Below are 14,752 nucleotides of genomic sequence, written 5' to 3' on the forward strand. Positions count from 1 at the left end.
ATCATTAGTCGCTCTGGCCAAGTGGGACGTGTGTGGATTTATCCTCCACGAGGTGAAAGCAGAACCTGTTAAACCCTGGAGGACAAATCAGCCCCATGGGGTCCAGGGTCCGGTGGTGGCCTAGAGGTTAAGGAAGCGGCCCCGTAATCAGAAGGTTGTCGGTTCGAATGCCGATCCGCCAAGGTGCCACTGAGGTGCCACTGAGCAAAGCACCGTCCCCACACACTGCTCCCCGGGCGCCTGTCATGGTGCCCACTGCTCAGGGTGATGGGTTAAATGCAGAGGACAAATTTCACTGTGTATCACGTGTGACAATCACTTCACTTTCAGTTAGAGACCAAAGGAGGAGAACCTGCTTTACGAAATCAGGGCAGGATGAACTTCAGTTTATTAAACTAATGTGTGTCGTGCGGGTGAAAAGCTCCATTCATCAGCATGAACGTGACACGGATGGACATCTTTATTTTATAAAACAGTAAAAATTAGACAGAATTAAAACAATCATCACAATGACAGACCACAGTGGAGACGTAAAACATGGAAAAGACATGGACATGGAAACTGGACATGAAGATCAGCAGCAGTTCAGTACTCCTCCCGGATCGGAGTACAGCCAGAGAAAAAGCTGTTTTGGAAATTGCACAAAACACGCTTCTTCTTCTTCTTCTTCTCGGTCTTTTCATCGTCTTCATGTTCGCCCTCCTCCTCGGCGATGGGCTTCTTGACCAGTTTGAGACCAGAAGGAAGGTAGCCCATGTCTCCGATCTCCTGCAGCACCTGTGCAGAAAACAGATGGTTCTGGTCTCGACCCCAACCAGTAGTCTAAAGATCTCCACGTTTGGTATTTTCTGGACCGGAATTGACCACAGACAGCCTGCTGTGAACAGTTACCTTCTTGGTGGGCGAGACATTGGGTGGTCTGAAGAAGGTGGCGTCTGTGGGGTTCACAGCCATGGGGTCCTCGGGGATGGACAGTAACTCCGCCTCTTTGCACTGCTCATCTGCCTCATTCAGACTCTACCGGAGAAGAAATATTTCAAAACCGGACCAGAAGCATGAAAACGTTGGTGGTTAGAGGGACAGTGGCCCTGAAGGACTCACCGCGCTGGAGGAGGCCACGTCCACGTTGCGGCACTTGCTGCGGTCGCACTGGCAGTTCTCGCCACAGGTCACACGGCCCTTACGGCAGCGGCATAGCTTGTTCCCACAGCGACCCTTACAGGAACACTGACGCGAGAGACACGGGTCATCACCACACCACCACCATCACCTAACTCCTCCTCCATCACCTCCTTACCCCTGTAGCTCTGGACTTCTTAGAGGCCTTGTGCCTCTTCTCATGTTTCTCAGGCACCCAGTCGTCCTCTTCATTTTCGGACTCGGATGGGGAGACCAGCTCGTCGAGGTTGATGGGCGACTCCAGCATCACCCCCCTGGCCGTGGAGAAGCGGTTTCCTTTAGGCTGTGGGAGGAAATGACTCGTGAAGCGTAACGGGGACGGTGCTGCAGATGGAGAAGGCTGAGAAGACTCACCTTCGGGGGCACGTATTCAAATGACGAGTCTGGAGACTGACTCTGAGGCATCTTCCTGCTGGCAAGCTCCTACAAGAAGAAAAACTCATTTCAAGCCCAATCCTGTACCTGAGAGTGGAATTCTGAGGGTTCAGACCAGAAGCAGAACCTCACACACCTGCTTCAGCTGCTTGTTTTCCTCCAGCAGATTCTGGTTTTGATCACTTATCTCCTGCAGCTTCTCAATCTCCCCCTCCTGCTCGACATACAGAAATGAGTTGGTACCACAGCAGTGCAAGATGTGCACACACACACAGACCTACCTGGAACTTCAAACGTTGCAGCAGCTCCTCTTGTTTGGAGACGTTGTCCTCACTCTCACACGTCCCAGGTGAGATGGGCTTGTTCTGAAACTGACTCAGCAAATATAGCACCTGAAGAGGAAAAGAAGCAATTAGGAAAGAGCCCATTACACACACACCACAGGTCTGAGGAGCACAGCTGAGACCTTCTCCTGATGCTGCTGCTCCAGGTCCATGAGGTGGCGCTGATGCTCCATCTCAAGATCAGACAGCAACTTCCGCTCGTCACACAGCAGCTTCTGCATGTGCTGCACGTTTCCCTTCTCCTGGTTCATCTCACTCTCCAGACGCGCTGCCATCAACTTCGCAGGCACCACCTGCACCGTACAGGAGCAGATGACCTCAGATCATTAATAGTTCAAACGGACCCTAAAGCTAGATACCTGCAGAACGACTGTCTGGAACTATAAATTGGTCACAATGTGTGGTGTGATGGTTGAAGTTTCTCTCTTTTCTGATCACGGCTCATGAGTTTGGTATTTGGATGAAAAGCCCACAGACCTGTTGCTGACGGAACCACGGAGTTCCCACTATGGACGAAGTCCTGCTGATAACTACCCAGAGTGTTTCCTCCAGTCCGTGACCTTCCCTTACTTCCACAAAACCCCACAATGCAGTGGGAGAAAATTGCACCACAAGTGACATACCTTCTACTGAGAGCGGCATGACCATTGAAATATATTCTTATTTTCATCTAACACACCTGGCAGAAGATGGAAACGCTGAGCGCCACCTTATATACAGCTTCACTGGACCTACTGAGCACGTGCAGGGTTACAAGGACAAGAGTGAAGATGCACCTCAGACATGAGCAGCTTCAGCGCACACTTGGCCTCCACCAGGGTGCTGATCGAGTCCCACCGCTGCTTCATACGGCCCTCGTTATCTGCATCCAAAACCTTCTGCTGCAGGTCTGCAATCTGAGCGTTCCTGACATGAGAAGTAGGATTCAAACCTGATTACACGGTGCACAAACCTCTTCAAGATGTGTTACATACTACCAAGAGATGTTCTTGCACACCCCTACAGTCTACCATGGACCCACCTAAGACCCATCTCCGTCTCCAGGTTCTCCACTTGCTTGCTGATGGACTCCTCCAGCTCGCTCCGACTCTCCAGCTCCAAGATGGTCATGGTTCGCCTCTGAAGAGACATGAAGCTTAGATCTCTCCTCTTATTCTATGCGCCAGGAATCATGTTGTGAAACTCACCCGGATTTTGGCCGTGGTCCTCTCCCCAGACTCCATCTGCTGCCGGAGCTGGGTGATCTCCTCCGCCAGCATCTTGCGGTCGTCCAGCAGGCTGTGCAGGTGGCGCCTGGCCTCCTCCGTGCTGACCAGCACCTCCACCTCGTTCAGCAGCCAGGTCTGCACAGCGGAGAAACGTCTTCTGTTACTACGGCGCCGGGACGTTCCGCCGCAGCAGCAGCACCAGCCAAGCAGCCTTCAGCCGCACCTTCACCCGTCCGGCTGCTCCGTCCATCCCGCGGCTCTGCACCTCCTTGCGCTTCTCCACCACCTCGCTGCGCTTCTGCAGGGCATCCTTCAGACGCTTGTTGGCTGCGGCAGCCTGAGGGACAGGAGCGTCACCATGACATCCATTTAAAAATAAAAATAAAAAAAAGAACGAGAGCCGGGTCAGGTCAGGTCAGGTCAGGTCAGGTGGCACCACTCACCTCCTCCGTTTTCCGTCTCAGGACGTTGGCCTGTTTCTGAAAGTCCCTCTCCAGCTTCAGCATCTCGTACTGCCGCTTCCGGTCCTGAAACGCCACGATACCGAGTCAGCAGGACTTCTCCTGAAGGACCACTCAGGAGCTATCCAGCAGTTACCGCTCAGGTCTCACTTTCTCTTTGAGCTGCAGAACCTCTTTGTCCTTTTTGCTCTTCCACTGGCGGAACTTGTCGGAATCTTCCTTCATCTGCCGCATCAGCTGCACCCGCTGGGCTTTCATAGCCTGCAGAAAGGAGCGCAATTAGAGATAACGGTGTGTATATATGATTACGGAGAAACCTGTTGAGCCCACTTTTCATTGCTTTTTAGGAATCAGCAAAAGAAAATTAAAAATGGAGCTTTGTAGTAATTTGCTCATCTGAAAAGCTGCAAACCTCCAGCAATACACTAAAAAGGTCAAATGTACAACACAGAACGATAAAACGACGAATGACCCTCTTCTCGAGTCACTTCCAGCTAGTCTTCAGCCATCAGAGCCAGTAGAACATTATCCACCAATCACCTTCCCTGACCTGCCACACGGCCATTTACGCGGGCCTGGGACACTTTTTTTACGGTCCACAGGACTCGCCTGGATCTCCTGGTTAAGTTTGGTGACGCTGTGGACGGATGTCTCGCGCAGCTTCAGCAGCTTGTTCTGCTCCTGCAGCTTCTTCTTCATTTCTGAGATCTGCCCTTCCAGCTCCTGCAGACGCTTCCGCCGCTGTTCACTCAGCCTGGTGGCGAATCAGAGATGATTGCCATTTTATCAATATTGAAAATCATCATCATCATCATCATCATCATCATATCTGCAGTGCTGTGATCCACACATGAAGCCAGGCTGAAATAAATCTAAAACTCCTCAGACACCCTCCTGCATACTTGGCCTGGTTGGTGTCCTTCTTAGCAGAATGCAGAGCCAGAATGAGATCTTCCTTCTCCTTCTGAAGGGTCCCCACCTCGTCCTGCAGCCTCTGCATGTTCTCCTACAGACAGAAGCAATCAGGAGACAGAAGGATGGCGTCCTACCTGCTGGACATGTGGAACGGGAGTAGCTCTACCTGGTGTTCAGTCTGCATGGGCTCCAGGTGGCTGTTGCTCTGGCACACCTTCTTCACGTAGGCCTCCTTCAGCGCCAGCACCTTGTTCAGCTCGATGAGCTCCTTCGACATCTGTGCCTGCCGTAAGGCATGCTGGGTAGTGTAGGCTTCAGGAGAGTCCTTTGGAGAACTCACGTTGGACGTCTGCATGTACAAATAAGCCCTGATTACTACTGCTGATATTGCTTCTCAAGGTAGAGATTAGGAGTGGAGCTTTTCAGATCTCCAACCTCACCGGGGAAACGCCTCCGTCAGGCTCCTCCACCTCCGGCTCCTCGATGGAGGCAGCAATCCCAGCACTTTCGTCCTGAACAGAGGGAGGAGACCCAGCGGTGGGAACAGGTGAAACGCGCTGCAAGTCTCGTTTTATTATGAATGTTCCACCTTCATCATTCGTTTTCAGTCGGGTTGGCGGTGAAACCGGAATCGCCAGGCAGGCGCGTGCTGGCCTACTACACACAGCCGGCAGAGACATCCAAACTCATTCAAAACCAGTGAACACACCACCATCCGGTACCTGTAGCTGAGTGATGAGCTGCTGAAGGCTGCGGATCACCTCCACGTTCTCCTTCAGCTCCTGGTCCTCAAGAGTTTCAACAAGCTGCTGGAGGTCCACTTTACAGCTAGATACACACACACACACACACACACACACACACACACACACACACACACACACACACACTTCGCTAAAGCATATTGGTGTAAGGAGCGTACAGGTCAGCACTTGGCAACTAGTGCGGTGATGCCGATGGTGGTTAGGTTGGGTCACTCACGCAGCATGTTGCTTCAGCTCCTCCAGTCGACTCTGCAACTTCTCATTTGCCTGTTCTGTCTGAAACGTGCAAGTACACACACACGCACACACACACACGCACACACACTTAATATATCAAAATGGCTCATCACTTCCCTGACAGTGTGTTTCAACTAAGCAGATCTCCTGTCGTGACCTCTGACCCCAACAACTGAACTGAAAAACTTTATTTACCACGATGACTCTCTCGCACATGAGGGCAGTCTGTCCCACAGCTTCACTCAGCTCCCGGCTCAGCTTGGTGTTCTCAACCTGAAGACTGCGGTTTTGCTCCAGAATCTGTGTCAGGTTCTCTGCTGGCTCCGCGCTAGAAAGCCAAAAACGGGACAAACTTTCAAACCAGGAGCCACACACTGAGCACCAAACACTGGAATAACCTACTTACCCAGAAAGCACCGGGGTCACGCCGCCACGCGCATGCAGCAGCATCACCTGCAAGTCCTGCACCTGTGGACCGACAGAGACGGCATGACTGGCGGAGCACGGACCAACCACGGGGCCAGAAACGGCGGAGCTCCGCCCACCTGCTGCTTGAGCTGCTTCAGCTCCGCAGAGCGGGGGTCGACGTTCAGGATGGGCTTGTTTTTGATCTTGCGGGCGCGGTCTGCATAGCGCAACGTGTTGATGGTCTCCTCGATGTTCGAGTCCGCTGGACTGACACAGGCGATCATCAGCGTGTGGCTGTTCCCACCCAAGGAGTCTGTGGCACAAAGTTGCAGGAATAAGAACGATAAGCCGCTGTTCTGTACAGAGCCATTTAAACCAGTCTCCACAAAACAGAAAGCAACACTGCATATATTAATATTAGAAAAAAAAGTTAATTTTATTCATGCCAAGAAAGTTGTTGTGGGGGTGGGCGGGGCTTCACCGTGTGCGGATGGGTCGACCGCTTTACCTGCTACATGTTCACGTTCAGCATCCCCTGCTCGGATGCAACGTCCGTTACCAGCTCTTAACAGCACATAGAACCATCCGGAACCAGGTACCAAGCATTCGGGCCCTCACTGCCGTCATCCCACGGGCCATCAGACACCAGAACACTGACAGACACCCTACCTCCTACGTTCACAGTACGTAACGTTGTTTAAATGTTCCACGTAGCACCAGGTTGTTTCGTAGCTGAAACGACATTTAAGCTCAACTCTACTGTGGCTGCCTGATATCTTGGCTTCGTGTCGGAGTTCCGTGCCACTCGGTGCGCTTCTATTGGAATTTGGTGAACCGCAACTCATATTAGAATGGAAGCGGGCTAGTGTACACATTCGGACATTCGTGGAATGAGCTGAGCGTGGACTTTTTGTCGCAGAGCAAGGCGCTAACTCACACCTATTCTTGTTCTGTTATGATGCATAATGCGTTATAAGTTGCAAAAATTTTTGCTTCTTTTTACTAACATTATTCTATTTTGTTTACCCCTTTATTCTATTCATTTTATTTCTTTATCTATTACTTTACATGGACATGTTGTACTGCAACAACTATGCATGTGACATAAAATCTGCAATAACTTTCTGTTAATCCGATTTATTGTAATTTATTGAAACTTATTGTAACTGCTGAAATACTGTCTCTATGACGCACGGCCGATATTATAAGCAAATGATCAAAATCCCCAAAATGAAGAGGGGTTCTAAACCTTTTCATATAACTGAATTGATTATTTTACAGTTTAATATGTCCCAGCCTTAGAGGGAAGCAGATGCAGGCCTCAGTAAACAACAGAGCATCTAGAGGCTGGTAGTAGCCTAGCAGGTAACACACTCGCCTATGAACCAGAAGACCCAGGTTCAAACCCCACTTACTACCATCATGTCCCTGAGCAGGACACTTAACCCTGAGTGTCTCCAGGGGGGGACTGTCCCTGTAACTACTGACTGTAAGTCGCTCTGGATAAGGACATCTGGTAAATGATGTAAATGTAAATGTAACATGTCTACAACAGGGTGTGTGTGTGTGTGTGTGTATTACTGACCCTGCAGCAGACGTGTCAGTTTTGAGTCACGATAGGGAACAAAGGCACCCTTCTTACTCTCGTCCCCCAGCGCACTGATGACATTTCCCAGGGACAACAGGCCACGGTTGATGCTGATTCCTGCATGAAGCACAGTAATGGAGGGAAAGTGAAGACGGCTGCAAACTCCATCTCAACTCCCGACCAACTCACCCTCTTTCAGGCGGTCACCCTCAGCCTTCGTTTTCTTCTGCCTCTCTGAACCAGCCAGATCCACCAAGTGCAATTTAGAGACGACAGCCTCACCTCTACACAAAAAAACACACACAATTCTTTACAGAGCAAATGCAGTGTTGACCAATGAAAGAGGAGAGAAAGCAACTGACTTGTCTCCTTGGCTACGCTGCTCCAGCGTGATGGTGAAAATGGCGTGGGAGCGCGATGACGCAGCGTTCATGGCCGTGGAGCCTACAGTACGGGCGGAGTTTCCCTGCTCCAGGCAGCAGACCATCTCCTGGGAGCTGAAAACCTGCCGCTCAGTCAGGCCAAAGATCTGCATGACCAAAGAAAGAGAGAAAAACCTCCTGAAACTGCACGCTCTCACCATCCGCCACTCAACCAAGGCCACGCCTACCCACCTTAATGCCTTCTTTAGGGTCTTCACGAATGCTGATGGCAGGTTTTTCTTTAGCGGCACTGAGAAGGTCCAGGATGTCCTCGTTGTAGATCTAACAGGACAATCAATTGCCCCAGAACTTAACACTACTTTTAAATTCTACCAGTCTTAATGACAAGCAGCAGCAATCCCTTGCAAAATTTAATGCAAACTGTGACCGATGGAAAATGCACCTCCAGGTAGGAGACAGACAGCAGAAAGTTGGTCTCCATCTGCTGGAAGATCTGCTGGATGACCCGTGGAATGACGCCCACCGTGGGCTCACTCTCCTGAGCAGAGGTGTAGGTGCCACCCATGGAGAAGGTCTTTCCAGAGCCGGTCTGCCCGTATGCCAGAACGGTGGCGTTGTAACCTACAGGTGATCAAAGCGCGTTCACAATACACTTCTCCATGTAGATCCTCAAGTACCGATGAAAACCTGCATGTGTTCTTCAGGTGCTGGCCATGTGATCACTTTTTTAAAGTGCATACTATTTCTGACAAATATCCCACAATGCAATGCATTCAACAAACAGGCAGACAGTGTGGTCGGAGTCGTTGGAAATTGTGCACATTATAATATTAATGCTGGTAAAGATACTTGTTCATGTTCAGCTTTTGAAGTAATCATGCATAAACTGATTAAAGGGTAAATGAGCAGACATACATACAGAAAAGATTCTATTTTGTAGCTTATATAAACGTGGCGCATATCAAATTCCAGCGTATTCTTCTAATATTCTAAATCCTGACACCTACTGAACAGGTCACGTGAAGATGCAGGAATGTGGTGTTAACGCAGCATGCTGGTAGTGTGAGTGCTGCAGAATTTCCATTCTTTTGGTATTTCCAGCGTGACCCGGCACACACGTTCACGGACACGCACCTCGGAACAGGCCGCCCAGCAGGGGCGCCACGGCCGCCTGGAACACCTCCTCCTGCTCCGCGGTCGGGTCGAAGACGTAGTCGTAGGTGAAGGCCTTGTTGTTACCAACCACCACCTGCCAAGAAAGCAGCAGAGGCCGCGTCAGCTCCACCAAACGCACAGCAAAGAAAGCGGCGCCGCGACCGAGCTGACCTGCGGCTCCCCAGGAACAAACGTCAGGCACGACTGGCAGCCCTCGCCGACTTCCTTCGGGACGAGAGGGCGACACCTCAGGGCGACCCTGACCGGTATGACCTTCACCTCCTCCATCTGCAACAAGCCAACACACGGTTCAGAACTGGAACCCTCACTTTTCTATACAGGATATTATTCAGTAATAAAGGCCTCTGCTGGTGCACAAACACACACACGTTTCCACGCATGGTTGGCCTAGTGGGGAACACACTCCACTTTACATTTACCAGACAGTCAGGAGTTACAGGGACAGTCCCCCCCTGGAGACAGTCAGGGTTAAGTGTCCTGCTCAGGGACACGATGGTAGTAAGTGGGGTTTGAACCTGAGTCTTCTGGTTCATAGGCGAGTGTTACCCGCTAGGCTACTACCACCCTTACTCCATGAAGTAGAAGAGCACAGAGTCACATTTCAACACAGACACAAAAACCCACGACGCCTGCGACCTTCCGTAATCTTCGTACCGGGGTGAAGAACTCGTGAAGCCGTCCGGTGAGAAGAACCCGAGTCGCCGCCGCCGTGTGCTCCACAACAACGGATACGTAACGTTCCTCAGGCCGCTGCCGCCGCTACTTTCAAACTTCAGGCCACGCCTTTTGCGTAAAGACGTCATGGCGTCATCGCGCTTCATGTCGGCGACCACAGGCCCTAACGCGATTGGCTGCGGCGTAAGTGGGCGGGGCTCAGCTCCTGGGGATTATTCTGCTTTAAATCCTGCGCCGCTACGTCATCGCCGCGCAGGTTCCGACCCGGTTCGGGCGACATGGACGACGTCCGGCGGCTGAACCCAGTGTGATGGGAGCCTATGGCAGCAAAGCTGAAAAGGTGAGTCCGTAATTACTGCGGATCTACTCGATCCATCACCAGAAGCAGCAGCGGTCACGTGGTCCTCTCTGCCCGTCCAGCCGCGGCTCCGCGGCGCCTCCGGGTGGCGCCGCCGCCTCCTCTCCGGATCGCGGCGGATGATCGAGGATGGAGACGCGCCCGGAGCGGAGAAGCTGCGGGTGGAGTGGAACCTGCCGGCCTTCATCTGCATGTTCCTGCCCGAGTTCCCCCACAGGAACGTCCCGGGACACCAGCAGCTGCAGGTGCGGCGTCTCAAGAAAGTGATTGTTTTTTTCTAGAAAGTGACGTGATCGTCATTGTGATACTCTGCAGCACAGCACACGGTGACACAACGAAACGTGTCCTCTGTATTTAACCATCACCCTTGGTGACAGTGGGCACCATGACAGGCGCCCGGGAAGCAGCGTGTGAAGTGAAGTGATTGTCACATGTGATGCACAGCAGCACAGCACACGGTGCACACAGTGAAATTTGTCTCCTGCATTTAACCATCACCCTGAGTGAGCAGTGGGCACCATGACAGGCGCCCGGGGAGCAGTGTGTGGGGACGGTGCTTTGCTCAGTGGCACCTCAGTGGCACCTTGGCGGTTCAGGAGGCAACCTTTACTTTACTTTACTTTCCTTTCCTTTCCTTTACTTTACTTTACTTTACTTTACTTTACTTTATTTGGCAGACGCTTTTATCCAAAGCGACTTACAAGAGGACACCAGCAGTTCTCATTCGGTTTCTATAGATTTTGAGTTTATAAAACTAAGAGCCCTGATAAGGCCCAACTTGTCAGGAACAGAACATTCTAGGAAATTGTTAAGTGCTGGATGAATTAATGTATTTATTTTGTGTGTGTGTGTTAGTGTTAGACTTGTCTGAAATACTTTTTAAACCTTCTGATCACAGGGCCGCTTCTTTAACCGCTAGGCCACCACTGTCCCCTTTTTTCTGACCGCCGTGTGTCCTCTTCCTCCAGGTTCTGGGCTTCATCGCCAAGGGCTCGTTTGGTCCCATACTGAAGGTGAAGGACAAGGCCAGGGAGAGAACCTACGCTGTGAAGGTAAAGGCCAGGTGGTGCAGGTGCTCCCAGTGAAGCTCTGTGCAGCAGTGTGTGTGTGTGTGTGTGTGTTTGATTGCCGTTTCCAGGTCATTCCCAAGTCGGAGATCCTGCGACTCGGCGTGCTGGAGCAGTCTAAAGAAGAGGTGATCGTCCAGGTGGGTCCTTCACCCACATATTCACACGGACGCTGCTTTTAGATGTTACTGGAGGTGCCGGCTTCTAGTGCTGAAGGGCCACGTCCACAACAGCAATCATCACATGAGTCTTAGCAGAAAGGGGGTTCGTGTCACCGGTGTGGCGTGACGGTGGCACCTGGCCGCCAGGTGACGATGTGTGTCTCCCCGACTCTTGCGTTCCAGCGGCAGGTCCGTCACCCGTTCGTTCACAACCTGCAGGACTGCTGGCAGACGCAGCGCCATCTGTACATTAGTGAGTCTCTCGGACTAGATCCCCCCGACTCCCCCCTGCCCACCCCACCCTCTCCCGGCCCATGGCGGCAGGCTGGATGGTGTTGGAACCGGGCGAAGCTCGTACAGCACCAGCACGGGCCCGAATAAGCCATGAAAGTCCGTACATTCTGTGCTTTTCTGAAGCCTGTAACCCATCGAGCTCCTGAAGGCATGTGTCCTCCTCACTGACCCTCCTGCTCCTCGGGCCACACCCGTTGGTGTATGTGGTTTGGTAGAACGTGTGTGTTGCAGGAGTTCCTGCTGGGTGTGTGTTGCTAGTTGTCCACGTGTCCCCCTCTTGCAGTGTGTGACTACTGCAGCACCGGAGACCTGTACACGTACTGGATGATGAGTGGCCGCTTCGGGGAGGATGTGGTGAAGGTGTTTGGAGCAGAATTGGGCTCGGCTCTGGGTGAGTCCCTCTGAAGTCCAGCTCTGTTTGATAAGATAAGATGATCTTTTATTAGTCACGGCAGGAAGTGGACCGATAAGAGCAGCAACAAAAAAAAATAGCACAGACACGATGTCCACTATAATATAAGATTGTGTGTAGTAGCCTAGCGTGTAACACACTTGCCTATGGACCCACTTACTACCATCGTGTCCCTGAGCAAGACACTTAACCCTGAGTGTCTCCAGGGGGGGACTGTCCCCGTAACTACTGACTGTAAGTCGCTCTGTATAAGGACGTCTGGTAAATGCTGGAAATGTAAACAGTCCTAGAATAGAAGAAAAATCCGTGAATGTGAGTTGTAAAAATAAAAGATATATTTGGGAGGTTTTACATGTACAGAGTGGGTAAATTTACACATAAGATGGAGATGGTGGACTGATGTGTGTGTTTGTGTGGTCAGCTGTTGTAGAGTCTGACAGCGGTTTGCAGGACCTTCTCAATCTCTCATCCCACATCGTGGGTGCAGCAGCCTGCCACTGAAGGCTCAGTCTTGTCAGGGTGTCCTGCATGGGGTGGGAGATGTTGTCCAGCAGGGATGGTAGCTTAGCCACCATTCTCCTGTCACTCACCACCTCTACTGGGTCCAGAAGGCATCCTAGAACAGAGCTGGTCCTCTGGATCAGCCTGTTCAGTCTCTTCCTGTCCCCGGCAGAGATGCTACCTCCCCAGCAGACCACACCAGAAAAGATGGCTGAGGCCACCACAGACTCATAAAAGGTCTTCAAGAGCATGACTGTGCAACATGTGAATGAATTAATGTTTTTTGTCTGCAGGGTTTCTGCATGATTTTGGAATCATTCATCGAGATGTGAAGGTGAGAAAGTGAGGTGATTGTCATTGTGAGACACTGCAGCACAGCACACGGTGAAACGTGTCCTCTGTATCACCCTTGGTGACAGTGGGCACCATGACAGGCGCCCAGGGAGCAGCGTGTGGGGACGGTGCCCACTGCTCACCAAGGGTGATGGTTAAATACAGAGGACAACGTTTCACCATGTGCTGTGCTGATCACTAATCATAATGAGGTTTAGATCAAGCCTGAAACATGACCGCATTATTTCTCTATAATCCAGCCTCCCACTCGCAAATCTCACCTTTTCTCACACCCATCAATAACTTAATCAAGAAGTATAAAGAATATTTTTATTACGTCAGGACGTCTGTGTAACTAATGCTGCCGGATTAGTTTTGATGATTATGCCTTTGATTTCTTTCCAGATGGAGAATGTCCTCTTAACAGATGAAGGTAAAAGCTGTGTCAGGGACAACCACAAGGGGGCAGTGTGTGTAATAAAGTGACGGAACATTCCGGAACAGCCGCACCCCTCCGCCCACCAGGAAGAGTTTGTGCCGCTACGCTGCTTCAAAATGAAATATTTTATATGCTCATTTAGTTCTTACAGCAATGCTCCCGGCAACTCATGTAAAATATGCATCATGACTATTACAGTACTAATAATAATATGTATATGTAGGAATCTAGTTAATTACAGTACCATGTGTCCTCAGGCCACCTGCGCCTGGCCGATTTCGGGCTGTCGCGGCGGTTGGAGCGCGGGGGCCGAGCGTTCACCATCTGTGGAACCATCCAGTACATGGGTGAGCAGGGCGTGGCCACCGCGATGCGTCGTGGGTATGAGAAGAACGCTGTTCTGATGGCGGTGTCTGTGTGCAGCCCCGGAGGTGCTCGGCGGCGGACCCTACAGCCACGCTGCCGACTGGTGGTCCCTGGGCATCCTGCTGTTCGCGCTGGCCACCGGAAAGGTGACGTCCCCGTCCCCCGTCCCCCCCCGGTGAAACGCGTGACCGACCGAGCTGAAGTGCCTGTGTGTGCGTCCTCTCCAGTTCCCCGTGGCCCCGGAGCCGGACCACTGCAGCATGCTGCGGCAGGTGCGCCGCTGCCCGTATGAGATGCCGCCGTCTTTCTCGCCTGCGTTCTCGCTGCTGCTGGCTGAGGTGAGAAGATCGAGCGCACGTACGTACGTACGTCCAGCAGGCTGTCCCCTCATGTGATGTGTGACCCCACAGCTGATGTGCAAGACCCCCACGCGGAGGCTGCGGACGCTGGAGCGCTTCCAGCGCCAGACCTTCTTCCTGGGAACCCCGTTCGACTGTCACCTGCTGCAGAAGACGCCCATGCAGCGGATCTTGGAGCTGAAGCAGCGGCCGGACCGGCCAGAGAGAGCGCGCCGAGGCCTGTCCTCGCTGGCCTTCAGCGGCTTCGACTGCGACCTCCTGCAGGGTTCCCCTTCCGGGACGGACCCCGGCCAGCTTCTCATTCAGAAGCGCCTCCTGCCCCCAGCCCGCGCCCCACCCAACAAAAGGGAGGTGTTCGTATGAAAAATCCTCACTTCAAGTTGCTTATAGATATGTACTTCCTTCATTTTCACGCTGTTTTTACTGTCTGACCAACACGTGACTGCGAAAGTGATGGACAGAAGGACAGGAAACACTCAAGTATTAGAATCCATGGAGTAGTCCCTCCTTAATGAAGTGTTATCTTCTCACTCCCCCTGGAAATGTCCTCCATTAAACCGTGTCTCTACTGCCAGAATAAATGTGTGATATGGCGCCGTGACTCAGGGCGGCCTGAAGGTCGCGACCTTATTTCAGATTAAGGGAGGCTGTCCAGCTGATCCAGGAGCAGCTCCGCCTGACCGATCTCAGATCAGTCGCGGGGACGGAGGCTGTAATGGTGGACGTGCGGAGGGAGGGAACGTCTTCGC

The 14,752-nt window shown here is 51.9% G+C and overlaps 2 protein-coding genes across 2 annotated transcripts; one reads left to right on the forward strand and one right to left on the reverse strand.

Moving 5' to 3' along the window:
- Positions 1-445: 445 nt before the first annotated feature.
- kif4 (kinesin family member 4) lies at positions 446-9,860 on the reverse strand. The gene is made up of 31 exons (XM_028968629.1): positions 9,693-9,860; positions 9,189-9,305; positions 8,997-9,111; positions 8,305-8,483; positions 8,094-8,183; positions 7,842-8,008; positions 7,669-7,763; positions 7,477-7,596; positions 6,029-6,204; positions 5,890-5,951; positions 5,679-5,811; positions 5,464-5,522; positions 5,205-5,310; positions 4,923-4,994; positions 4,649-4,831; positions 4,470-4,573; positions 4,177-4,321; positions 3,718-3,828; positions 3,550-3,633; positions 3,330-3,443; positions 3,086-3,241; positions 2,920-3,017; positions 2,675-2,804; positions 2,021-2,191; positions 1,836-1,946; positions 1,691-1,768; positions 1,534-1,602; positions 1,298-1,462; positions 1,102-1,227; positions 892-1,017; positions 446-777 (listed from the first exon to the last, which is right to left on the reverse strand). The coding sequence occupies exons 2-31, from the start codon at positions 9,303-9,305 to the stop codon at positions 586-588; spliced, it is 3,654 nt and encodes a 1,217-aa protein (XP_028824462.1). The 5' UTR covers positions 9,693-9,860; the 3' UTR covers positions 446-585.
- A 34-nt stretch (positions 9,861-9,894) lies between these two features.
- Positions 9,895-14,596, forward strand: LOC114782983 (ribosomal protein S6 kinase-related protein-like). Its single transcript, XM_028968630.1, has 12 exons — positions 9,895-10,053; positions 10,134-10,316; positions 11,040-11,123; positions 11,210-11,278; positions 11,483-11,552; positions 11,877-11,984; positions 12,800-12,840; positions 13,245-13,272; positions 13,536-13,625; positions 13,702-13,790; positions 13,872-13,982; positions 14,055-14,596. The coding sequence occupies exons 1-12, from the start codon at positions 10,024-10,026 to the stop codon at positions 14,364-14,366; spliced, it is 1,215 nt and encodes a 404-aa protein (XP_028824463.1). The 5' UTR covers positions 9,895-10,023; the 3' UTR covers positions 14,367-14,596.
- The last annotated feature ends 156 nt before the right edge of the window (positions 14,597-14,752 follow it).

Source organism: Denticeps clupeoides, unplaced genomic scaffold (assembly GCF_900700375.1).
Source record: "Denticeps clupeoides unplaced genomic scaffold, fDenClu1.1, whole genome shotgun sequence".
Taxonomy (NCBI): Eukaryota; Metazoa; Chordata; class Actinopteri; order Clupeiformes; family Denticipitidae; genus Denticeps; species Denticeps clupeoides.